We start from the raw sequence: 26,484 nt of genomic DNA on the forward strand, positions 1-26,484 counted from the left end.
TGTAAAAATGGGCATAACTTTTGCATACTAACTCGGATGAAAAAGTTTTTTATATGAAAAATCATCTACTCGAAAAGTTACATCCAAAACCCCGTTAAACATTTCCAAAATCCTCAAAAACCTAACAGAAAAAAAGATACGGGGCTTTTAAGATCTAGAGAGGCAAAAAAAATCAAAAAAATTCAAACTTACTAATGGCGCACCTGACCATGGTGCGTCATTAGTATCTTCCCGCCTTCAAAATTCAAAATAAATCAAAAAAATAAAAAAAATTACTAATGGCGCACCTGACCATGGTGCGCCATTAGTATCTTCCCGCCTTCAAAATTCAAAATAAATCAAAAAAATAAAAAAAATTACTAATGGCGCACCTGACCATGGTGCGCCATTAGTATCTTCCCGCCTTCAAAATTCAAAATAAATGAAAAAAATAAAAAAAAATTACTAATGGCGCACCTGCCCGCGGTGCGCCATTAGTATGCCGTATATATGGCTGGTCCTCTCCTCCTCTCTTCATTTCATCTTCCCTTCTCTCCTCCTCTGCGGCGACCTCCTCCTACCTCCTCCCTCCTCCCTCCTCCCTCCTCCCCTCCCCTCCCCTCCCCTCCCCTCCCCTCCCCTCCCCTCCCCTCATGGTTTCTTCTCCCTCCTCTCCGGCGACCTCCTCCTCCCTCCTCCCTCCTCCCTCCTCCCTCCTCCCCTCCCCTCCCCTCCCCTCCCCTCCCCTCATGGTTTCTTCTCCCTCCTCCCTCCTTTCCCTCCTCCCTCCTCTTCGGTGAGGCAAAAAATCCCCTCCTCTCCGGTGAGCTCCTCCTCCCTCCTCTCCGGTGAGCTCCTCCTCCCTCCTCTCCGGTGAGCTCCTCCTCCCTCCTCTCCGGTGAGATCCTCCTCCCTCCTCTCCGGTGAGCTCCTCCTCCTCCTCTCCGGCGAGCTCCTCCTCCTCTCCGGCAAAAGACCATGGCAACAAGATCCAAAAACAACAGGAACAAAATTTGAGAATATTGTCGTGCCAAAAAACAAGCAAAAAAAACGAGCAAAAAAATGGGCAAAAAATCCTCAACTAGATCTAGATTCTAAATGACGCATCACTAATGGCGCATCACAGGAAAGTGCGCCATTAGTATGCCGCGGTTACTAATGGCGCATCTAGTTGTGGTGCGCCATTAGTATCCAAAGCACCTGGCCCCTGGGAGGCATACTAATGGCGCACCGTGGCCTATACTAATGGCGCACCAGTGGTGCGCCATTAGTATACCAGATACTAATGGCGCACCACTGGTGCGCCATTAGTAAAAATTACTAATGGCGTGCTGTTAGTGGCGCACCACAGATGCGCCATTAATGGCCATAATAGGTGCGCCATTAGTAGAGGTTTTTCTAGTAGTGGTAACGAGATTGAACTAGGTATTGGATACCGACGATCGAATCTCGGGCAAGTAACATACCGATGACAAAGGGAACAACGTATGTTGTTATGCGGTCTGACCGATAAAGATCTTCGTAGAATATGTAGGAGCCAATATGGGCATCCAGGTCCCGCTATTGGTTATTGACCGGAGACGTGTCTCGGTCATGTCTACATTGTTCTCGAACCCGTAGGGTCCGCACGCTTAAGGTTACGATGACAGTTATATTATGAGTTTACATGTTTTGATGTACCGAAGGAGTTCGGAGTCCCGGATGAGATTGGGGACATGACGAGGAGTCTCGAAATGGTCGAGACGTAAAGATTCATATATTGGATGATATGGTTAGGCCAAGGGGTCAAGCCCATGAGGCTTTAGATCGGTGCAAAAGGAGTTTTGCGGAGTCCAGGGGGCCAAACGCCGGAGACCCTGGCGTCTGGCCCTGGGCCAGACGCCGAGGCCCATGGCGTCTGGGCCAGACGCCGAGGATTGTGGTGTTTGGTCCTGGAGTCCGAGTGGGACTCTTGCCTTTCGGGAAAAACCGACTTTGAGGAGGCTTTTGCTCCAAGTTTCGACCCCGGGGCTCAACATATAAATAGAGGGGCAGGGCTAGCACCAAAGACACAACAAGTTGATCCACGTGATCTATTCCTTAGCCGTGTGCGGCGCCCCCAGCCACCATATTCCTCGATAATACTGTAGCGGAGTTTAGGCGAAGCCCTGCTGCTGTAGTTCATCAAGATCATCACCACGCCGTCGTGCTGACGGAACTCTTTCCCGACACTTTGCTGGATCGGAGTCCGGGGATTGTCATCGAGCTGAATGTGTGCTCGAACTCGGAGGTGCCGTAGTTTCGGTGCTTGATCGGTTGGATCGGGAAGACGTACGACTACTTCCTCTACGTTGCGTCAACGCTTCCGCAGTCGGTCTGCGTGGGTACGTAGACAACACTCTCTCCTCTCGTTGCTATGCATCACATGATCTTGCGTGTGCGTGGGAAATTTTTTGAAATTACTACGAAACCCAACAGTGGCATCCGAGCCTAGGTTACTTATGTTGATGTTATATGCACGAGTAGAACACAAGTGAGTTGTGGACGATACAAGTCATACTGCCTACCAGCATGTCATACTTTGGTTCGGCGGTATTGTTGGACGAGACGACCCGGACCAACCTTACGCGTACGCTTACGCGAGACCGGTTCCCTCGACGTGCTTTGCACATAGATGGCTTGCGGGCGACTGTCTCTCCAACTTTAGTTGAACCGAGTATGGCTACGCCCGGTCCTTGAGAAGGTTAAAACGGAGTCTATTTGACAAACTATCGTTGTGGTTTTGATGCGTAGGTGAGATTGGTTCTTACTTAAGCCCGTAGCAGCCACGTAAAACATGCAACAACAAAGTAGAGGACGTCTAACTTGTTTTTGCAGGGCATGTTGTGATGTGATATGGTCAAGGCATGATGCTGAATTTTATTGTATGAGATGATCATGTTTTGTAACCGAGTTATCGGCAACTGGCAGGAGCCATATGGTTGTCGCTTTATTGTATGCAATGCAATCGCGATGTAATGCTTTACTTTATTACTAAACGTAGTGATAGTCGTGGAAGCATAAGATTGGCGAGACAACAACGATGCTACGATGGAGATCAAGGTGTCGCGCCGGTGACGATGGTGATCATGACGGTGCTTCGGAGATGGAGATCACAAGCACAAGATGATGATGACCATATCATATCACTTATATTGATTGCATGTGATGTTTATCTTTTTATGCATCTTATCTGATTTGATTGACGGTAGCATTATAAGATGATCTCTCACTAAATTATCAAGAAGTGTTCTCCCTGAGTATGCACCGTTGCCAAAGTTCGTCGTGCCCAGACACCACGTGATGATCGGGTGTGATAAGCTCTACGTCCATCTACAACGGGTGCAAGCCAGTTTTGCACACGCAGAATACTCAGGTTAAACTTGACGAGCCTAGCATATGCAGATATGGCCTCGGAACACGGAGACCGAAAGGTCGAGCGTGAATCATATAGTAGATATCATCAACATAACGATGTTCACCATTGAAAACTACTCCATCTCACGTGATGATCGGTCATGGTTTAGTTGATTTGGATCACGTAATCACTTAGAGGATTAGAGGGATGTCTATCTAAGTGGGAGTTCTTAAATAATATGATTAATTGAACTTAAATTTACCATGAACTTAGTCCTGGTAGTATTTTGCAAATTATGTTGTAGATCAATAGCTCGCGTTGTTGCTTCCCTGTGTTTATTTTGATATGTTCCTAGAGAAAATTGTGTTGAAAGATGTTAGTAGCAATGATGCGGATTGGATCCGTGATCTGAGGTTTATCCTCATTGCTGCACAGAAGAATTATGTCCTTAATGCACCGCTAGGTGACGGACCTATTGCAGGAGCAGATGCAGACGTTATGAACGTTTAGCTAGATCAATATGATGACTACTTGATAGTTTAGTGCACCATGCTTAATGGCTTAGAATCGGGACTTCAAAGACGTTTTGAACGTCATGGACCATATGAGATGTTTCAGGAGTTGAAGTTAATATTTCAAGCAAATACCCGAGTTGAGAGATATAAAGTCTCCAACAAGTTCTATAGCTAAAAGATGGAGGAGAATCGCTCAACTAGTGAGCATGTGCCCAGATTGTCTGAGTACTACAATCGCTTGAATCAAGTGGGAGTTAATCTTCCAGATAAGATAGTGATTGACAGAATTCTCTAGGCACCATCACCAAGTTAGTAGAACTTCGTGATGAACTATGATATGCAAGGGATAACGGAAACGATTCCCAAGCTCTTCGTAATGCGGAAATTGACGAAGGTAGAAATCGAGAAAAAACATCAAGTTAAGATAGTGATTGACAGAATTCTCTAGGCACCATCACCAAGTTAGTAGAACTTCGTGATGAACTATGATATGCAAGGGATAACGGAAACGATTCCCAAGCTCTTCGTAATGCGGAAATTGACGAAGGTAGAAATCGAGAAAAAACATCAAGTGTTGATAGTAGACAAGACCACTGGTTTCAAAGGGCAGAGGGAAGAAGGGGAACTTCAAGAAGAACAGCAAGCAAGTTGCTGCTCAAGTGAAGAAGCCCAAGTCTGGTCCTAAGCCTGAGACTAAGTGTTTCTACTGCAAAGGGACTGGTCACTTGAAGCGGAACTACCCCAAGTGATTGGCAGATAAGAAGGATGGCAAAGTGAACATAAGTATATTTTATATACATGTTATTGATGTGTACTTTACTAGTGTTTATGGCAACCCCTCAGTATTTGATACTAGTTCAGTTGCTAAGATTAGTAACTCGAAACGGGAGTTGCAGAATAAACAGAGACTAGTTAAGGGTGAAGTGACGATGTGTGTTGGAAGTGGTTCCAAGATTGATATGATCATCATCGCACACTCCCTATACTTTCGGGATTAGTGTTGAACCTGAATAAGTGTTATTTGGTGTTTGCGTTGAGCATGAATATGATTTGATCATGTTTATTGTAATACGGTTATTCATTTAAGTAAGAGAATAAATTGTTGTTCTGTTTACATGAATAAAACCTTATATGGTTACACACCCAATGAAAATAGTTCGTTGGATCTCGATCGTAGTGATACACATAATCATAATATTGAAACCAAAAGATGCAAAGTTAATAATGATAGTGCAACTTATTTGTAGCACTGCCGTTTAGGTCATATTGGTGTAAAGCGCATGAAGAAACTCCATGCTGATGGGATTTTGGAATCACTTGATTATGAATCATTTGATGCTTGCGAACCATGCCTTTTGGGCAAGATGACTAAAACGCCGTTCTCCGGAACAATGAAGCAAGCAACAGATTTGTTGGAGATCATACATACTGATGTATGTGGTCCGGTGAATATTAAAGCTTGCAGCAGGTATCATTATTTTCTGACCTTCACAGATGATTTGAGCAGATATGGGGATATCTACTTGATGAAACATAAGTTTGAAACATTTGAACAGTTCAAAGAATTTCAGAGTGAAGTGGAAAATCATCGTGACAAGAAAATAAAGTTTCTACGATCTGATCGCGGAGACAAATATTTGAGTTACGAGTTTGGTCTTCAATTAAAACAATGTGGAATAGTTTCACAAACTCATGCCACATGAAACACCACAGCATAATGGTGTGTCCGAACGTCATAACCGTACTTTATTAGATATATAGTGCAATCTATGATGTCTCTTACGGATCTACCACTATCGTTTTGGGGTTATGCATTAGAGACAGCTGCATTCACGTTAAATAGGGCACCATCTAAAACCGTTGAGACGACACCGTGTGAACTATGGTTTGGAAAGAAACCTAAGCTGTCGTTTCTTAAATTTGGGGTTGCGATGCTTATATGAAAAAGTTTCATCCTGATAAGCTCAAACTCAAATCGGAGAAGTGCGTCTTCATAGGATATCCAAAGGAAACTATTGGATACACCTTCTATCACAGATCCGAAGGCAAGACTTTTGTTGCTAAATTCGGAAACTTTCTGGAGAAGGAGTTTCTCTCGAAAGAAGTGAGTGGGAGGAAAGTAGAACTTGACGAGGTAACTGTACCTGCTCCCTTATTGGAAAGTAGTACATCCCAGAAAACTGTTTCTGTGACACCTACACCAGTTAGTAAGGAAGCTAATGATGATGATCATGAAACTTCAGAACAAGATACTACTGAACCTCGTAGATCAACCAGAGTAAGATCCGCGCCAGAGTGGTACGATAATCCTTTTCTGGAAGTCATGCTACTAGATCATGATGAACCTACGAACTATGAAGAAGCGATGGTGAGCCCAGATTCCGCAAAGTGGCTTGAAGCCATGAAATCTGAGATATGATCCATGTATGAGAACAAAGTATGGACTTTGGTTGACTTGCCCTATGATCGGCAAGCCATAGAAAATAAATGGATCTTCAAGAGGAAGACGGACGCTGATAGTAGTGTTACTATCTACAAAGCTAGAATTGTTGCAAAAGGTTTTCGACAAGTTCAAGGTGTTGACTACGATGAGAGTTTCTCACTCGTATCTATGCTTGAGTCTGTCCGAATCATGTTAGTAATTGCCGCATTTTATGAAATCTGGTAAATGGATAAACAAAACTGCATTCCTGAATGGATTTCTGGAAGAAGAGTTGTATATGATGCAACCGGAAGGTTTTGTCAATCCTAAAGGTGCTAACAAAATGTGCAAGCTCCAGCGATCCATCTATGGACTGGTGCAAGCATCTCGGAGTTGGAATATACGCTTTGATAAGTTGATCAAAGCATATAGTTTTATATGGACTTACGATGAAGCCTGTATTTACAATAAAGTGAGTGGGGAGCACTACAGCCTTTCTGATTAGTATATGTGAGTGACATATTGTTGATCAGAAATGATGTAGAATTTTTTCTGCAAAGCATAAAGGAGTGTTTTAAAGGAGTTCTTTAAAAAGAAAAGACCTCAGTAAAAAGCTACTTATATATTGAGCATCAAGATCTATTGAGATAGATCAAGACGCTTGATAAGATTTTCAATGAGTACATACCTTGGCAAGATTTTGAAATAGTTCAAAATGGAACAGTTAAAGAAAGAGTTCTTGCCTGTGTTGCAAAGGTATGAAATTGAGTAAGACTCAAATCCCGACCACAAAAAAAATAGAAAGAGAATGAAAGTCATTTCCTATGCCTCAGTCATAGGTTCTATAAAGTATGCCATGCTGTATACCAGATCTATTGTATACCCTGCACTGAGTTTGACAAGGGAGTACAATAGTGATCTAGGAGTAGATCACTGGACAGCGGTCAAAATTGTCCTTAGTGGAATAAGGATATGTTTCTCTATTATGGAAGTGAAAAAAAAGGTTCGTCGTAAAGGGTTACGCCGATGCAAGTTTGACACTAATCTAGATGACTCTAAGTCTCGATCTAGATACATATTGAAAGTGGGAGCAATTAGCTAGAGTAGCTCCATGCAGAGCATTGTTGACATAGAAATTTGCAAAATACATGAGGATCTCAATGTGGCAGACCCGTTGACTAAGATTCTCTCACAAGCAAAACATGATCACACCTTAGTACTCCTTGGGTGTTAATCACATAGCGATGTGAACTAGATTACTGAATCTAGTAAACCCTTTGGGTGTTGGTCACATAGCGATGTGAACTATGGGTGTTAATCACATGGTGATGTGAACTATTGCTGTTAAATCACATGGCGATGTGAACTAGATTATTGACTCTAGTGCAAGTGGGAGACTGAAGGAAATATGCCCTAGAGGCAATAATAAAGTTATTATTTATTTCCTTATATCATGATAAATGTTTATTATTCATGCTAGAATTGTATTAACCGGAAACATAATACATGTGTGAATACATAGACAAACAGAGTGTCACTAGTATGCCTCTACTTGACTAGCTCGTTAATCAAAGATGGTTATGTTTCCTAACCATAGACAAAAGAGTTGTTATTTGAGTAACGAGGTCACATCATTAGTTGAATGATCTGATTGACATGACCCATTCCATTAGCTTAGCACCTGATCGTTTAGTATGTTGCTATTGCTTTCTTCATGACTTATACATGTTCCTATAACTATGAGATTATGCAACTCCCGTTTGCCGGAGGAACACCTTGGGTGCTACCAAACGTCACAACGTAACTGGGTGATTATAAAGGAGCATTATAGATGTCTCCAAAAGTAGATGTTGGGTTGGCGTATTTCGAGATTAGGATTTGTCACTCCGATTGTCGGAGAGGTATCTCTGGGCCCTCTCGGTAATGCACATCACATAAGCCTTGCAAGCACTGCAACTAATATGTTAGTTGTGAGATGATGTATTACGGAACGAGTAAAGAGACTTGTCAGTAACGAGATTGAACTAGGTATTGGATACCGACGATCGAATCTCGGGCAAGTAACATACCGATGACAAAGGGAACAACGTATGTTGTTATGCGGTCTGACCGATAATGATCTTCGTAGAATATGTAGGAGCCAATATGGGCATCCAGGTCCCGCTATTGGTTATTGACCGGAGACGTGTCTCGGTCATGTCTACATTGTTCTCGAACCCGTAGGGTCCGCACGCTTAAGGTTACGATGACAGTTATATTATGAGTTTACATGTTTTGATGTACCGAAGGAGTTCGAAGTCCCGGATGAGATTGGGGACATGACGAGGAGTCTCGAAATGGTCGAGACGTAAAGATTCATATATTGGATGATATGGTTAGGCCAAGGGGTCAAGCCCATGAGGCTTTAGATCGGTGCAAAAGGAGTTTTGCGGAGTCCAGGGGGCCAAACGCCGGAGACCCTGGCGTCTGGCCCTGGGCTAGACGCCGAGGCCCATGGCGTCTGGGCCAGACGCCAAGGATTGTGGTGTTTGGTCCTGGAGTCCGAGTGGGACTCTTGCCTTTCGGGAAAAACCGACTTTGAGGAGGCTTTTGCTCCAAGTTTCGACCCCGGGGCTCAACATATAAATAGAGGGGCAGGGCTAGCATCAAAGACACAACAAGTTGATCCACGTGATCTATTCCTTAGCCGTGTGCGGCGCCCCCAGCCACCATATTCCTCGATAATACTGTAGCGGAGTTTAGGCGAAGCCCTGCTGCTGTAGTTCATCAAGATCGTCACCACGCCGTCGTGCTGACGGAACTCTTCCCCGACACTTTGCTGGATCGGAGTCCGGGGATTGTCATCGAGCTGAACGTGTGCTCGAACTCGGAGGTGCCGTAGTTTCGGTGCTTGATCGGTTGGATCGGGAAGACGTACGACTACTTCCTCTACGTTGCGTCAACGCTTCCGCAGTCGGTCTGCGTGGGTACGTAGACAACACTCTCTCCTCTCGTTGCTATGCATCACATGATCTTGCGTGTGCGTAGGAAATTTTTGAAATTACTACGAAACCCAACAAAAAGAACAACTAGTTAACAAGCGCTCCGTCGGGAGCCTCAGACGCGCTCTCAGCCGCCGCCGCGTGTCGCGCTCTAGGCGCTCCCTTCAGATTTTGTTCTTATTTTTACTTTCTCGCACGCGTTTTCGGCTTTTTAAACGGTTTTTCTCAGGGTTTTTTCTGACTTTTTTGGTTTTCTATCTGTCTTCTTTAGCTTTTGGACAAAAAAAAATCCCGCCAAAATCGCGTTTTTTTTCTTTCACGAGAGGCACAGCCATGCCTCTCGCAAATGGAAAAAAACACATCTTTTGTTTTTTTCCTTCCGGGAGAGACATTGTTTTACTTTCACGACAGGCACGGCCGTGCCTCTCGGAAACGGAGAAAGAAATGTGTTTTCTGTTTTTCTTTCCTTCCGCGAGAGGAACAATTTTGCTTCCACGAGAGGCACGGTTGTGCTTTCGCGAAAGGCACGACCGTGCCTCTCGAAAACGAAAAAAACACATTTTCTATTTTTTTTTCTTCCACGAGAGGCACTGTTTTACTTTTGCGAGAGGCGCGGCCATGTCTCTCGGAAACGGAGAAAGAAATGTGTTTTCTGTTTTTCTTTCCTTCCGCGAGAGGCACGGTTTTGCTTTCATGAGAGGCACGGTTGTGCTTTGGCACAACCGTGTCTCTCGGAAACGGGAAAAAACGTGTTTTCTGTTTTTTTTTTCACAACCTGAGGACGTAGGGATGATCTTTGGAAGAAGTACTCCTTAATTAATGATTTTACTTTTTCCCCTTATATAAAAGAAGGGGATGTGGAGGGGGCTTTGTCACACGATGGGCTGATTTAGGGGTGTTTGCTGACAGAGAATTTGCCATTATATGATGCATTTGTTGTTTGTGTTTTTACACAGATGGCAAATTCCAGGGGCACTTTTTAACTATATCAAAATGCAGGGGTCCTTATATTCTTAGAATGGTTTTTCTTTGTTTTGGAAAAGGCCATCCTGACTAGCTTTATTAACCTAAAGAATAATTACATCGGTTACCAGTTTGCTAATTAAGAACCCAATAGGCTCATTAGTCCAATGGTCATCGCGCTTTACGAAAACTAAATTTAGCTGGCTCATGTGCTACAAAATTTGCATCACGAAAACAATGCTTGAAGATGACCTTTCCTATGTTACCAAATCTATGCATTCGACAAAAATCGCCACTGCTACATCCCACCATTGGTTCTGTCCTTGCCAATAATTCACCACAGTGCAAGAATCAGACTCCGCTTCAATCCTATATAAACCCATAGCATTTGCCAAAGCTAGACCGTCACGCATAGCCATCACTTCTTCTGTCATCACATCCCCCCCCCCCCCCCCCCGTGTTGTGCTGCTAAAAGTTGCCCCTTCTCATCTCTCAAAACAGTCCCTGTTGCGCCTGAACCTTCTTCGGCATGGAACGAGCCATCAACATTCAGCTTGATTGACCATTTTGTGGATGTTGATTATGCTCTTTTGTTCATAGCAGTAAATGCATACATGCAATGCAAGTTCATATAAGGTACTGTATTAATTGAAAGTTCAAGAAAAAAGTATGGTATTAATTGCATGTGGATGTTCGATAGGATAATAGAAGGACTGGGCGCGCTTCGCTGCATAGTTGGTGTTGTTGAGATTTCACTAAAATATGGTTTGGTGTGTGTGGGGGATTGGGGGGGGGGATGATGATGTATGTTTTCTTTTTTATTTATAATTTGGTATTTTGATGGATCCTTTTGGGGGTTATAATTATGTGTTTTTTTTTGCGGGAAAAGAGCTGATAATATTAGAGCAAGGTTCTTACAGAACGATCCAGAACAAAGAGAAAATTACAAAAAAGCCCTTCTGGATCTCGATGCCGCCGCCGACGACCAGGACATGCCGATGGCGCGCCGCCGCTGCTGCTCCACTCAAACCTTGGATCGGGAGAAGCCCCTCTGCGGACGGGAAGTCGTCGAACCTCGGCTCCGGAGAGCCTCCATCCTGCTCCGCCGACGCCATCGCCTTGCTCACCACCATCAACTCCTTCAGCTTCTTCAAACGTCCGGATCCGCCGCTCCTCGGACTCCGGTGATGGAAGGGCACGCACAGCAGCTCCGAGGAACTGCGAGCGTGGACAAGGCGGCCGAACCGCAGCGGATCTCCATGGAGCCCCACCACCGAAGAGGACGAGCGCCGCCCCAAAACTCCACTCCGACCGCGCCGCCATCTCCTGAACGCCACCGGCTGGAAGCCTACTCGACCCTACCGCTATATACACGTCGAGATCCGGGGTCCCCCCACCCTCCCGCCGCCGCAGCGGCCACCGGAGGGAGAGGGAACCGGCAAATCACCGACGGCGAGGTGGATCGAACAAGCGCTTTCAGAAATCGCCCTTCAACACTGTAGCAGGGAAGGGATAAGGTCCGTTATAATTATGTGTTATCTCCAAATTGACCCACACATATGCAGGGATGCAGTGGTGACCACATGTATTATATTGGTGCTATAGTGTCACATGATGGCATTTTTTGTGAGGTGATGAGAGGGTGCGAGACTGATGTATTTTTATAAGCTGATTGTTGCGGATTGATTTGCGAAATTATTGACCATTCAAAATTGTGAACCAAATAAAAAAATGAACACCTTTGCACCGCAATTCATGCCAGGATATCGAACATCAACCAACAAATTCGTTGCAAGAACATTCCAACGAACACTCCACAGTTATCATTTATGAAACATATAATAATGTGATTGTTATGGAAGACAAAGAAACAAGCTTTGTTCCTAAAACGAAGGCGGATAAAAGAAAAGCAAGATATTCTAGGCGACATTAAGCCTCGAACTATCGCGTGTAAATACATGCGCCCCTTCCTCTCAATGTTCTTCATCCCTACACACCTTTCTCCATGCATCGCCTGACGTCGCCACTGCCCTCACTGTTGCCAACTTACCATCCCCTGCCATCGATGTTCACTTGCACTCTCTCATCACCCCCCCCCCCCCTGCCGCGTCATCGCAGATAACCTCAACTCAAGACCATGCACGCTTGTGTTGGTGGGTGGGTGGAGGGGGGCGGGGGAGGGGGATGCATGCACTCAACTTTGCCTTATCGACCATCGGTCGCCTTCTCTTTCCTTCCTTTCCCCATTCCTCTTCCCATCACATATTGTCGCCATCTATGACGCCGAGAGGTTGTATGTGAAGTTGAAAACGTGACAATTGGCAATGAACTTTTTCTGAAAAAGAAAAGAGGCACCACTACACATGTTCTCGGAGACCTAGTTAGTCCTTGTCGGCCTGCTGCCCCTACAATCGGCGATGTTGACAAGGTTACCCCTTGACCGTTGCAACTCTTCTATGATCTTCTATGAGCTCATGCACTCTTGAAGAAGATTGGAGTGGATTGAGGGGGATTTTGACTCGCAGGGGATTTACCGTCGCCTTCCAACTGAGCAAGCGGTAAGAATGAGTTGGACATGATGTATACTACGAAATTTAACCAACTTCCATTGATTACATCTGCATCAACTTACATCTTCTCCTTCTACAACAACCGCGCGCATGCTGATTAGGGGTACATTTTCTTCTTCATCCAAAAACAAAAACCTCTTCTCCACGGGAGTGAAGAGAAGAGAGATCAGCACCGCCGTTATTCCGGCCTTACTTAATTACCCTAACCACACTCTGCATCCTGAGTAAGTAATTTTCATCAAGCACACCAACACTGATCTGCACCCTGATTAATTCTTCTTCTTCTTCTTCTTAATCTTCTTCTTCTTCTTCATCTATGCACCCTACTGCTTGCTGGTCTATGGCGGCGTCTAGGGCTGCGCCTTGTACGGCGCCGCCGCGACGGCCTCGGCGACGCTGAAGAAGATGCGGTCCGACCCGAACGTCTCCCCCACCACCGAGTTGTACATCCTCTCCGTCACCGACCCCACCGGGTTCGCCAGCACCAGGTCGATCCCCCGCTTGTCCAGCACCCGCTTCATCTCCGCCAGCGCGTCCAGCCCGCTCGTGTCGATCGCCGTCACCGCTGCAATCAATCAATCAACTTCGTTCGTCAGTGAATCCATCTTGGAGCTTGGATGCGAGGAACAACAATGGCGATCTTTTAATTTAGTTTGCACCGACGGGGAGACAGACTCACCGCTCATGTCGAGGACGATGCAGCGGACGGCGCAGAGGTTGGCCTTGGCGGCGCGCTCCTCCTCCTCGCGGAGGTACCGCATGATCCGCTCCACCAGGTAGGTGGAGTTGGCGAAGTAGATGGCCGACTCGACGCCGAGGACGAGGAACGGCGGCACGCGCACGGCCTCGCGGTACTGCGCCACGCTGCGGTAGCTCTGCGTGCCGGGGACCAGCCCCATGACGACGGTGTTGGGCCGGGTCACCTGCAGCAGGATCTTGAACAGCGAGATGCCCACGGCCACCGACAGGCCGACCTGGACGGACACGAGGAGCACGCCGAGGAAGGCGGCCACGCACGCGCAGAAGTCCAGCTTGTCCACCTTCCACAGCTTGGCGGCGCCGCGGACGTCGATCAGCCCGGCCACCGCGGTGATGATGATGGCCGACAGGATCACGTTGGGCGTGTAGTGGAACAGCGGCATCAGGAAGAGCAGCGTCACCAGCACGGCGGCGGCCATGACGATGTTGGACACCGCCGTCCGGCAGCCGGCGCTGTAGTTGACGGCGGAGCGGGAGAAGGAGCCCGTGGTGACGTAGCAGGAGGCGCAGGACCCCGCCATGTTCATCACCCCGATCGCCATCATCTCCTTGTTCCCGTCCACGTTGTAGTTGTTGATCGACGCGAACGTCCGGCCCACCGCGATCCCCTCCTGCAAACATCCAACATCGTCGTCAGATCAAAACGCTGCAACAAAACTGACATGAACATTTTCAGAGATTGATTGATTGATTGGTCTTACGGTGAGGGACAGGATGCCGGTCATGATCCCGGTCTTGACGGCCAGAGCCACGTAGGAGCCGCTGAAGACGAGCATGTTCATGGATGGAGGGTTCACTCCCCTCGGGAGGTCGCCGATCTGCGCGACAAAGACAGCATTTTGCATATTGATCATGGACGGGTTATGAATGTTTCTTTGATTTTTCAAGCTTGAAGCACGGTCAGAGATGCTACTGAAGAAGAAAAATGTCGTGCTTACGATGCTGATGCCGTGGCCTCTGCAGAAGTAGGAGATGACGGTGGAGACGATCACCGACGTCAGGGGAGCCGCCGCCGACACCCAGAAAAGCCTTGGATTCCGAGCGCTCTGCAGAAGAACAAGGTGTAAAAATGTGTGATTGGTCAGTACTACATCTGATTGATATTGCTGAATTATTTTCACCAAAAACAGAGCAAGAGAAAAACAAATTGCAGACAGGCTAACTGAAGAATTTAAACAGGACAGCTGTTTGCCTCATAAATAAATTTACTACAGTAGTTTTTCTTATCATACATGGGCAATTTTGAGGTGGAAATTAAGCTGTCAAGTTACCCATCTTCTCATGTCAAGAGCTGAACCGTCACCAGTCTTAACCAACTCTGCTGCAAACGGAAAACCATCACGCGAACTGGCGATGGCCCGCTTGTCAATCAGGATTTCGCGACGCGTTATCACGGCTTCGCGGGGGGTGTTTGTCAATCATCATCTCCAGATTTTACAGAGGAAAATACCATGCAGATGAGGAAAGATTGTGACCAACTACTCGCTTAACAGGTGACACATCAGAGACCAAATTCGCTACATTCTCCCAAAAAGGGAAAAGGGGGCAGGCTGCAAAGGGTCACCGGCCATTACAGAATAGATTCTAACCAAGGCCACACACAATGGCACACGTCTTACTCCAAACTGATTGATGCGTTTGGCCTAGCAGAGTTTATGTAAACTAATGCAAGCTATGAACATGGCAGCTGTATGTGCATGGCCAAACTGAAACTGCTCAGACAGGTTAGGTTTGGCTTCAAAACATATATGTTTGGTATGACTGAATCTTTAATCTGCCCTTTTTTTTGCTGAAGGAAACAGTGACACTTTTGTGAAGGAGAAAGGGACGTAGATAGTACTGATTTGTTTGAATGAAGAGGACTATACTAATTTGAACTGCCTTTAGCAATCATATATATACAATCTTCAAAGTGCATGTGCTCTAGGGCCAACAGGCACTTTTTGGCACCATGTTTCAGTCTATTGTCATTCAGATATCTTGGAAGGTTAGGTCTCCCATAGGGAGGAACTAGGCTTTTCTGATCATACCAATTGTTCAGCTAAACAAAGCAAGTCTAAAAAAGCTCTTGTTAGGACAGTCTAAAGTACTATTAGCATTTAGACAAACTGAAAGAGTTTGAAAAGTTCTAACTGATTGGACCAAGCTATTAGCCATGCTCTCCAATTAATCATAGGGCATTTCTTTCTTATGATTCTTATGATGATATACCTATTTCGAGTGTACTTCGGATACCGTCGAATGTTGTTCCGAGGAAACAAATTAAAGTAAAGCAATTAAGGGATTCGTTTATTGCTGTGATGAAGTCAAGTTGAAATAAGAATGTTTTTTTTTCCTTTCGGAAAGATGATATCCCAGCATTGTCAGGTCCCAACAAGCAGGAGCTAGGTGCTTAAGATCACCCTGCCACTAATTGTTAGCCATTAGCTATGTTTGAGTGGAGTGAAATTCCTTGTTAGTGGGAAGCACCCTTTGGGTCCCTCCATTGTACTGCCCCACTTTTATGGGCTTAATCACCACCTCCCCTTTATGCAAAATTCTACCTTTCCTAGTTGCTACCTGTCCATACTGGCCCATGGTCAAATAATTCTAGAAACCATTAGCCCACTAATTGGCAAATGATGACTAAACCTGCCTTTTTCTTTTTTCTTTTCTACTAGTTTTCAAGAAACAAGAAAAGGGATGCATATATGTATCCTAATCCTAATCATTTCTATGGTTAGTAAAACTGAAACTAGCTATGGTTAATGTCATAATATGTAATTAATTAGTTTTATTACTTAGGAGAATTGCAACTAAATATGGCTAAATTATATTGGAGCTAAACATTGTGCTATGAGCTAGACAGAGACAGAGGCAGAGGCAGAGCAGCATAGGTGGTGGGGTAACTTACGATTTGGCGTGTGCCGAGGAGGACGGCGAGGAAGGCGACGCCCATGACGATGGTCTGCCACTGCCACTCGCTGTGGCGGCGGACGACGGAGGCCATGACGTCGACGAAGCCCATGTGGGTGGTGAAGTGGACGATGCCGAGGAGGCCCTTGAGCTGCTGCAGGGACACGATGACGGCGGCGCCGCCCATGAACCCGGTGAGCGTGGCCTTGGAGAGGAAGTCGACGATGAACCCCAGGCGGAGGAACCCCAGGGAGGCCTGGAAGAGGCCGGCGAAGAAGGTGGCGGTGAAGGCCAGCTGCAGGTACAGGATGGGCTGCTGCTCCGGCGCCACCGCCTCCCGGAGCATGGCCCCCATCACCAGCGACGCGATCGACACCGGGCCCACCGCCAGGTCCCGCGAGCTCCCCAGCAGCGCGTAGATCAGCGGCGGCACGAAGCTCGAATCTGCATGCGCCAACAATCTCGTCAGTCAGCCATTAATTCCCCGTCATGAATGACTCTGAATTATGGAGCAGAGGCGTGTGAGACTCACATAGGCCGATGATGGGCGGCAGGTTGGCGAGCTTGGCGTAGCTGATGCCCTGCACGACGCGCCATGGAGGAGAAGGAAAGAAATTAATGTCGACCGATCGAGGAAACTTGCAGCTGGCGGCCACGTATATTTGGCCATGGACCAGAACGGGAAGGTGCTAAAAATGGCGCGGCGAATTGAAGGCGCGCTGGCCTGGCGAGAGGCAGCTAGCGAAATCAATGGACGGGTTGATGGATTACCTGGGGGATGGCGAGGCTGGCAATGGTGAGGCCGGCGATGGCGTCGGAGCGGAGGAGGCGGAGGCTGTAGTTGGAGCCCCACTGGAAGATGGGGAAGAAGTACTGCAGCGCGAGCACCAGCTTCCGCGCGAGCGACTGGTTCTTGAACTGGTGCAGGGGGTCGTCGGGGAAGAAGATCTCCGCCAGCCGCTGCCCCAGCGCCCGCGCCGTCGTCCGCCGCTCCGGCGCCGACACCCTGTGCAGCTCCACGGCCACCATCCCCGCCGGCCGCTGCTGCTGCTGCTGCCGCGCCGCCGAACCCGCCGCCGGCTTCGCCCCGGGCCCGTGCCCCGCCTCCAGGTCGAACGCCAGGGTCTCGACCTTGTTGTTCACCACCATGGCTGGGCCGGGCGTGCGCACGCTAGGGTGAATCCCCTGCCCTCTCCCTGCAACCGCCGGCGCAGGGGAGGAGGAGGACGAGGTCGACGGCTAAGCAGAGGATTGGGATTGTTGCTGCTCGATGGATTCGTCGTCGGAGGATGGCCGGGTTTTATAGGCACGGGGCGGGACGGGGGCGGGAGCGCGGGAGAAGCCGAGGATTCCCTCCCTCCCTCCTCGACGCGGATTAGGAAGGCGACTCTGCCTCTGCCTCGGCCTCTGCGTCCGCCTCCGGCGTGGGGCGGGGTGGTAGGGCAGGGTTGGGTTAATTTGGGCGGGGCCCCCCTCCGGTTACTATTTACCGGGCGCTGTAATTAGCCACCGAGGCCTGAGCTTTTTACCCGCAGGAAACACACCGGAAAATCACCGGCCGCTCGGATTATACCGGTAAACAGTTTAGCCCGTATTGATTTTCTTTTTGAAGGCGTTTAGCCCGTATTGATTGGCGTACAAAGGTGCTGGAATCTAGACCGAATTATACTTGCCTCAACCAAAAACGTGTTCTACCTAGTACACATTTTTTTTTGCGAGATACCCAGTGTAGTACACATTTATGTTTTTGTTTGTATATATATAATAAATAATTAAGGTCGGGTTAATTGGTACTCCCTCCGTCCGAAAATACTTATCATCAAAATGAATAAAAAGGGATGTATCTAGAACTAAAATACATCTAAAAACATTTCCTTTTGTTTATTTTGATGACAAGTATTTCCGGACGGAGGGAGTAGTACTGCTCATTTATGTTTTTTGTTTGATGAACAATATGAGTGAACGGTCTTGAATAACAGGGTTCGAGGTCGGCCGACGATACGGAGGCGCTGGAATCAAAACCGAATTATACTCCGACCAAAAATGTATTCTACCCACACACGTTTATGTTTTTTTGGTTTGCATATAGTAAATGGCCTTAAATAACAGGGTTCAAGGTCGGCGCTTCATCCTCAAGAGTAAACAACCAGAATCATCACATAATTCATTTTATTTAGCGATTAAAAGGAGCTAGGGGCGTAAATACAACCAAGGTACCCGCCTAGACGCACGGTAACACACACAGAGATTGGTTGTGTTCGAGATAGGACAAAGGGTTAGGTGCTCAACTGTTGATCTCGAGATCCAACGGTTAACAACAATGTTTGTAGAAACACCCCCGATGTACCATAATTATGTGTAGGCCCATAAACATTGATGTTGATAATCGAATCTTAGATCGATTGCAGAGGTCGCGCGGGACCTGATATTCTCCCATAGGACAACAGGATTCAGTGCCTTCAACTACCAAAGCGAGCTAGAATACCAAAGCATACATAAAAAGGACAAAATACCGTCAATGTCCAAAAAGCTTAGGAGCCTTAAGAGCAAGGTGCATGAGGCGAAATAGAGAGAAATGTGACAGGATCATCCTTTTCGTTCTTTGAAACTTGAATCTATCTTCCGTGTGTTTCCCAGAGAAGAGAAGCTTGCATCCATCATCTTTATGTTGTCGTCGGTGCGACGAATGACCGCACACCGCCCTTGTGCATTGTTGAAGAAATGGGTCATTTACCACCACTCGGAACTATTTGGCATAACAATGAAGGATTGAGCATGATACTTCTTTCTGCAAATTAGGCCAAAATTAACCAAGTGCGAGCTTTGAAACTACCGAAATAGGGTGAAATGGTACACAACCAACACACGGTACAAAGCAATTGTACTTGAGAAAGATCTGAAGTTAGCTTCCTAAGTATTGGACGTGAGGTAGTATGGCTAAAATATCTTGTAAAGGCCTTCGAAACATTCCTTGCAACATAAAGAGTACAAAAGAAGTGACATATCTCGGTGGAGGACTACTTATGAGGTGCTATGGATTAACCTTACAAACAAGGAAATAGTGGGTATAAAAATCAACACAACTTGATTCGAGCACTCTACAAAGTACTCCCTCCGTCCGAAAATACTTGTCATCAAAATGGATAAAAAATGATGTATCTAAAACTAAAATACGTCTAGATACACCATCTTTTAGCATTTTGATGACAATTATTTCCGGACGGAGGGAGTATTAGTTTTAGATGAAACAATCCAGTTACCACAAATAACCTAGCTAACTGGAAACTATTGGTCATGTTCCTAGTTAACAAGGAAACTTAAAAAATCGCCTTTTCAGTCAGGATCATACTTTATTTTGCAAATAACTAATAAAAGTGAAAATCCATTTTCCTTTATCCCACATTGGAGGAATTTTTACTAGTTAGTTGATCACCTTTTTTAGTTCGAATCTACGGTGTAAAATATAAATATCCCATGTTTCGAATCCAGCTAAGTCGAATAGACTGCCATCAACACAAGCAAGTAATGGTAAGGGCAGATTCATGTAAAAGAAGGCTTGGTGGAAGGTGAATATCTTTTCTCCTTGGATGATGGATGATGGATTCTGGAATGGGTGCAAGTTAATTGGTGGAGATAAGTTCTTCGGTTCACTTTTGCACTCAGTGGGTTACCCAATTTTAACGGTTGTGTATATCCGGTGACCATTATGACTATTACTATGACCATGTGGCTGATTTTGAGTATTACTATAAGCAGGAGGGAATGATCCTGAGAGGTGACACGTCTGCTCCACGTGTGCATGACTGGGCCCACATGTCTGGCATCTGGCAAAAGGCAAACTATACGTGTGTAAGCAAGCCGTTAATTAGGTGCACACCTAACTCCCAACTTAATTTGTCTTTCCTGAAAGCAACAGAACTGATCATATCCATTCTGTACACGTAGGCACTAATCTGTAGGGAATATGCATATACAGTCTATATGTAAACACTACTCCTCTACAAGAAGGAAAAAAAATGCATACTGACATAATCACATTCTTGACACATGTTACAAGCTACTAGATTCTGAGCCATGAATTGTGACAGGAGCACCAAGAGCCATGATGATGACAACAACAGCTAGCAATGTGCATATTTCAGTGACTAGGTATTTAAAAGCCCCATCACTTACTTCCATTTCCATGGCAGAGTGGAGCTGCCGGCCAACTATCCATGGAGTCGATGCATTTGATGCATAGCCTTGCTAGCTAGCTAGCTCCCGTCGAAAGGTGGCCTATGGAGAAGGATAGTGCCTGCCTGCCCTAGATTTTCCTGCAAACGTTGAGAGCCCATCTTGAAACGCACGAGCAAAGGAAACTCAAGTGGCTCGCCAAGTTGGCCGTTTATACATAATTACATGCATATAAATAGCACCTGTTGCTAGCCCTAGCTAATTGTGGCCAAAGACGCATGTGATGCTAGCGTGGCCGGTCATGTATATTTGGCAACATGCAACTGTCGGCCAGCAATGCATGCAGCCTCAAATGGGTGCAGGCATAAAAGGGGGCAACCAAAACTAGCAGAAACGCCAGGTAATAGAAGTTGTATATAGCTAGGTGAAATAATCTACATGGCTTTTCTGCTAGAAACTTGCCGTTACGGCGTATCCGGCACGTGTATATGGCCGAGGTAGCTTCAGAATTTGTCTCGGTAACAAACGGTCACTAGCGTCTTGGCATAAGTGGAAAGTGGCTGGGGAGATATCCACAATAAGGCTGATGGCAAGGTCTCCCCAACGTGACCAAAACAAGTAGGCAATCAGTAGTGAAACCCCATGTATCTTTCTTCATATGGCCATGCATGTGCTTGTGAGATTGCATCTCAAGTTAGATAATTAGGCATCTATTTGTGCATAAGCTATAGTTTATGTATAGTACATCAATGGAGGGCGCATCTGAAATAATTAAGCTCTAGCGGATTTGCAGCAAAACTCTAGCAAAACTTCAGTTTTATGATTAATATTGCAAATCATTTCCTTATCTCTACTCCTAACTAGTAAGTGTGCACGTGCAACGCACGTCTCCATCCATACACATAATTTTTTGTGAGTATAAATTAAAGTTTATATTCCAAAAATTGTTTAAAAAAATAAAACAAGTCATGACCATAAAAAAATCAATGCTCAACAATATGTATTTTTAAAGCACACCACCAATAAATAGATAGATGATGTACATGGTTCAAAAACATAACATCAGATGAACATGGGTATAATTAGTAATAATGCACACAAAGCATGTCTCGGCTGATGTATACATTAAAACAAACACAAGAGACCTTACAAATTTTATGGTAAAAGAACCAAGAGCAAAAACTGAAGTGCTGCAATACAACCAAAAGAAACCCAAATATATCTTTTGTCTACTATATGCTTAAGAAAATTTTGCATAAAATAGGATGTTTTTTAAGATTGGTCTCTTTAAACTTTGATAAATATATCTAATACCGGCATAACTGGCATACAAATGACCCCTTCGTCTCTAAAGAAAATCAGGGGGTGTCTCAATCTATTCTGAAAACATAGTCATGGTATATAGAAAAAACGTGTGCATGTCCGGTGAGCACATCATTCATCGTATTGAACTCCATACTCTTACAACAAATCTAGAAGGATGGAAACGATATACCAACTCACACACAAAATAAGCTTAGCACTTACTTCATCTTCCTGTTCTTGGCTTGTTGTGCGTATTTTTGTCTTCGTTACTGAGAGGTCAATAGTCATCTCCTTATCAGCAGCTGCCTGCATTGAGTCTTCTTGTTTGCCAAGCCAGGGTGTTGTAGGAATGGACATTGTAGGGGTAATTGGTCTTCTTGCTGAACTGAACCCTGGAAGTGATGTCAGCATGTGTACCAATACCTAGTAATCATGGACGTCTCTCTATAAACATAAAAAAAAACTAATTATACTTCAACAGTAAAAAAACACATTTTTCATAGCGTAGTTCATCAATAAATTTTATAAGGGCAGTGATATAATTTCTCTTTGGATTGTGTATATTTCTATAGAGCATGCAAATTTGTACCATAATTTTAAAGGAGAGAACACAAGTTACAGGAGCACCCCAAAGGGGGACGACATCCACGCTCCACCACCAACACATATCACAATGTCCAGCCATCCTATTCCCTCACACAATTAGGTCAGCAAGAATGAGAACACAGAGTGTTGCCTCGTTGACTTGAAGCTGAGCATTGTTGAACGCCCTAGCATTGTGTTGCTTTCATAGGCTATAGCACACAAGCATAACAAGAGAATCAAAACCACATTATTTAGCTTTGGGAATGAACTGGCTAGATCTCCCCACCAATCCTGAAGATTATCGGTGACAGAAGGGGCATGGACAACATAAAGATGAGTCGTTCGAAGACATTGATGCCATACCTGTCGAGTATTTACGCACTGAAGCGGGATGAGATCGCAGTGTCCTCTTCCTGCTCAGAGAAAACATGGCCAAATATGTACCTGCAGCTCTCTTCTGACCCAACGATTCGATGTGCATGCTTGATGCTGCGAAGCCAAGCAAATGAAAATCTTGCAGTTCAATGGCACCCAGCTATTCCAAAGTGCCTTAGCACCAGCAAAGCAAACAGCTCCTTTCGAAAGAAGAATGTATTGGTTTGTCTATATAACACTTCACAAATTCTGCACCCTGACCTTCCCGCACAGCTGACACAAACTTGATGAATTCAGAACTCAACAATGCATTATGTCGGTCCCTTTAGCACAACAAATTCAACCCATAGTTTTGGTTGGTCTTACTCTGCTTAGTGAAAAGTCCCAAATGAATGATCTCATCCTAAAAAACACTGTGTCCAACGCAGGCACCACCTGAATGCTTCCTGGTTGGAGCACCTCCAATCATTAACATCATTCTTCAGCCACACGATCACCTATTCACAAACCAGGTATATCAAAGGAGGGCACCCTTACTTCTAGAATCAAACTACAAAACTGCAGCACGAAACTGAACACGAAATCCTCTTAGATGCTTAGAAGTTTAGTATAGTTATGTGATTACCTTCTCAAACATCCTGTTTGTAAAATTCATCCTCACAATCAGAAAGAAACCATGCTTGAGACTTGCAAAAAATATATCAGCATTGGTACCTAAAAAATAATTAATTTATGTTAGTTTTGCCCTTGAGAAACGAATGGCCAATTTGGTTCACAAAAAAATGTTATAAAGGAAAAAAATATTAATTAGCAACGTTGTAGCTTGCAGACTGTCCCGTTCATCGTAACTAATGTAGTAACTTAGATAATAATGTTGGCTTCACAGTTGTAGTCATCCTTGGAATTATTGGACCTTGGAGAGGCATGTAGTAGCATTTCAAGAGCATATGTACTCTATCTACAGGTTATATGAATGCCAAAAATAGCTAGTGTCTTATCAATGCTGATTCCTTCTTGCCCATGGTCTCAGTAGCCTGTTTTGAAGGTATATTATGTTAATACAATATTATAGAAGTAAATACATTCATAATACAGGAAAATGGATCCCCTATGTTCAGGTGCTACCTCTAAAAGCAAGAATTTAACAGCCATTATGAGGATATATTGTCCATGAGAAGGTTCCCAATATGTTAGGTCCATTTGAATTATCAGTGTAGGAATCTTGTGATAAAATAGCTTGACATGTATTTTCATCAATCTATAAGAGCAAAACATATGAACAGAACCATACACCATACAATTAGCATATGACTAATTTTGGTATTGTCTGAGGAAAAAAAATACGACCTAACATGACTATAGGTAGCAGATATTAAAAATCATGTGAGAAAATGAAGCCCTCTGCAGTTTAATCACAATAATTAATTGATTATTAGCATCAGATTATGAAACCATTCACCAACCTCTAGAAGGATAGAGAAGGTAGATAAACTACATCAGTAGTTTGGTGTGCCTTTCAAGCAGCTTTAATTCTACAAAAGATATGTCATGATAGCAATCTGCTACCATACTAAACTCCCCATCAGAAAAAAGAACCTCATTCCTATTCAATCAAACAAGGGACACAAACAAAAATCAATAGAAACACAGTACAAGCTCACTGACTGCTCCTTGTAGTGCAAATTCTACTGATATTACAAGCACAAACTCCACCTTGTCTGATCAAAAACACCACCCAACATCTGTTAACAGATGAATCAATAAGCTCGCAGGACAGAAAGACCAACTACCAACCTAGCTGAAAAATATTGTATATGGTACCATGGTACACCCACCTAAATAACATCTTAAAATAATTACAACTTAAATCGGGTAACTGAAGCACCAAGTGTAGGAAGATACGTTATTGATTCGGTGGTGGAAAAAAACTAAAAAAATCATGACTTGGTTTATCAGGTAATCGTGTTAAGTCTGAGATATACATCATGCCACACTTGAGTTGTAATATCACATTATCATTTCCATCGAACTAATTCAATACAATATATAGTGCGTATGAGGACTCTAACAATGGATTTGCCCAACTGTAAAAATTAAAAGGGGTTCGTGTAAGAAAACAAAAATGATAAATACTGCAATCCAATGGGAGTCGAGAGCAGTATAAGCAAGAACTAAGATATTTCTCACTGTTCGTATGGAAGTAATTTCACAAAATCATATCCCACCGACCAATCAAAAATATTTGTTATGAAGTAAGATGGATCTAGGCCTACGGTATAAATTGATTCATAAATAGGCCTACAAATACAAGAGGATGAGTGAAACAAAACTTTCATGCCTGTGAGTTCCACAAGAACATATTTCTATCTAGCTCCTTTTTTCGAATGTATTTTTCTACTGATTAACAACGTGGCCATGGAATTAAGCACCCAAAGGAAGTAGAAAGGAATCGTACCAATACTGCTGGCCACACGGGTTGATCTTATCCATCACCAAGCAATCCTGAATCTGCCTCGCATGATCGGCCCTTTGGTGGAGTCCAGCGGCGGGCGGGCGGGCAGAGTGCTGCGCTGCAAGGTCGGCGAAGGAGGCGTAGTCGGCGAGGATCTGGCCGTGGAGCTCGCCGAGGCGCGCGTCGGCATCGTCGCGCGTAGTGGCGGAAATGACCTGGCCCTCGGGGTCCTTCCAGGATGCCTCGCGCCGGGACTCCTCGTGCCTGATCAGGATGTGCGACGCCCGCATCGTCTCCACCCCCACCGCTGCCTACGCCATCACCCTTTCCTCCGCCGCTCGGGTTGCTTCGGGTTGTTGGCTCCGTTTGCTCGGGCCCATGGGAAGTAGAGGAGCGGTGGGCTGCGGCAGCGATCCGCGCTCGCATCTGTGAGAAAATTACGGGATTGGGATAGTAGAGGAGGAGCGGCAAAGCTTTGTGGGCGTTGTGCAGAGAGAATTACGGGATAATAATCCCGCTAATTGAGGACGAAGGGATGCGCAGGGTAGCAGTCTGCTTCGGCAGAACATTTAATCTGGATCGTTTATTTATGCGGCAGACCCTTGATCTAATACGGACTGTTAGATGTGATTTAGTTAGATTGATCGAACGTCTCAGATAGTCCTGTGTACAGTTTGTGGTGTGTCCCTAGGTGAATTCATGTTTGCTCTTTTAATAGTAGTATAGATAGAGCAGTTGGTGAATAGTCCGCCGGTAATTTTTCGCTGGTTTTTTTTCGTCTCACCACTTTCTTTGGTTTTATTTCACTGGTTTTATTTTGTCTCCCTCCCACCTGCCTTTTCGCTTCACCACCCACATAAACCCATCGGATTAGTTATCATATATTCGTGCTTGATCTGGCAGGTGTCGATTCAATTTAATCATGTAAATATTTGATAATTAAGAATTCAAAAATAATACCATATACAGAAAATCACCTTCCAAACAAATCACCTCCCTCTCCGATTTATTTCTCCCACCGATCTCCTTCCATACTAATAAAGTACGTAATACATTCCTAACGAAGAGAGAAAATAAAAAAAGAACCCCCCACCCGCACGACCCCGCCCACGCCTCCAGTGCGCCGCCACCCGC

General features: G+C 45.0%; 2 protein-coding genes across 3 annotated transcripts; both read right to left on the reverse strand.

Moving 5' to 3' along the window:
* Positions 1-12,817: 12,817 nt before the first annotated feature.
* On the reverse strand, positions 12,818-17,844 carry LOC123087984 (probable sulfate transporter 3.4). The gene is made up of 7 exons (XM_044510118.1): positions 17,232-17,844; positions 16,993-17,041; positions 16,459-16,904; positions 14,504-14,611; positions 14,267-14,383; positions 13,486-14,176; positions 12,818-13,371 (listed from the first exon to the last, which is right to left on the reverse strand). Exons 1-7 carry the CDS (start codon positions 17,607-17,609, stop codon positions 13,157-13,159), a joined length of 2,004 nt encoding a protein of 667 aa, XP_044366053.1. The 5' UTR covers positions 17,610-17,844; the 3' UTR covers positions 12,818-13,156.
* Positions 17,845-18,746: 902 nt separating this feature from the next.
* Positions 18,747-25,860, reverse strand: LOC123087985 (uncharacterized). Of its 2 annotated transcripts, XR_006441635.1 has the most exons (6): positions 25,354-25,860; positions 23,524-23,612; positions 23,265-23,395; positions 22,161-23,171; positions 20,634-20,773; positions 18,747-19,248 (listed from the first exon to the last, which is right to left on the reverse strand). XR_006441635.1 is itself a non-coding variant. In XM_044510119.1 (3 exons), exons 1-3 carry the CDS (start codon positions 23,002-23,004, stop codon positions 20,714-20,716), a joined length of 348 nt encoding a protein of 115 aa, XP_044366054.1. In that variant the 5' UTR covers positions 23,005-23,258; the 3' UTR covers positions 20,634-20,713. The 2 variants fall into 2 exon arrangements, 1 of the variants encoding a protein (XP_044366054.1); XM_044510119.1 differs by lacking the exons at positions 18,747-19,248; positions 23,265-23,395; positions 23,524-23,612; positions 25,354-25,860 and having other exon boundaries at positions 22,161-22,330; positions 22,887-23,258.
* Between the last annotated feature and the right edge of the window lie 624 nt (positions 25,861-26,484).

Source organism: Triticum aestivum, chromosome 4A, assembly GCF_018294505.1.
Source record: "Triticum aestivum cultivar Chinese Spring chromosome 4A, IWGSC CS RefSeq v2.1, whole genome shotgun sequence".
NCBI lineage: Eukaryota > Viridiplantae > Streptophyta > Magnoliopsida > Poales > Poaceae > Triticum > Triticum aestivum.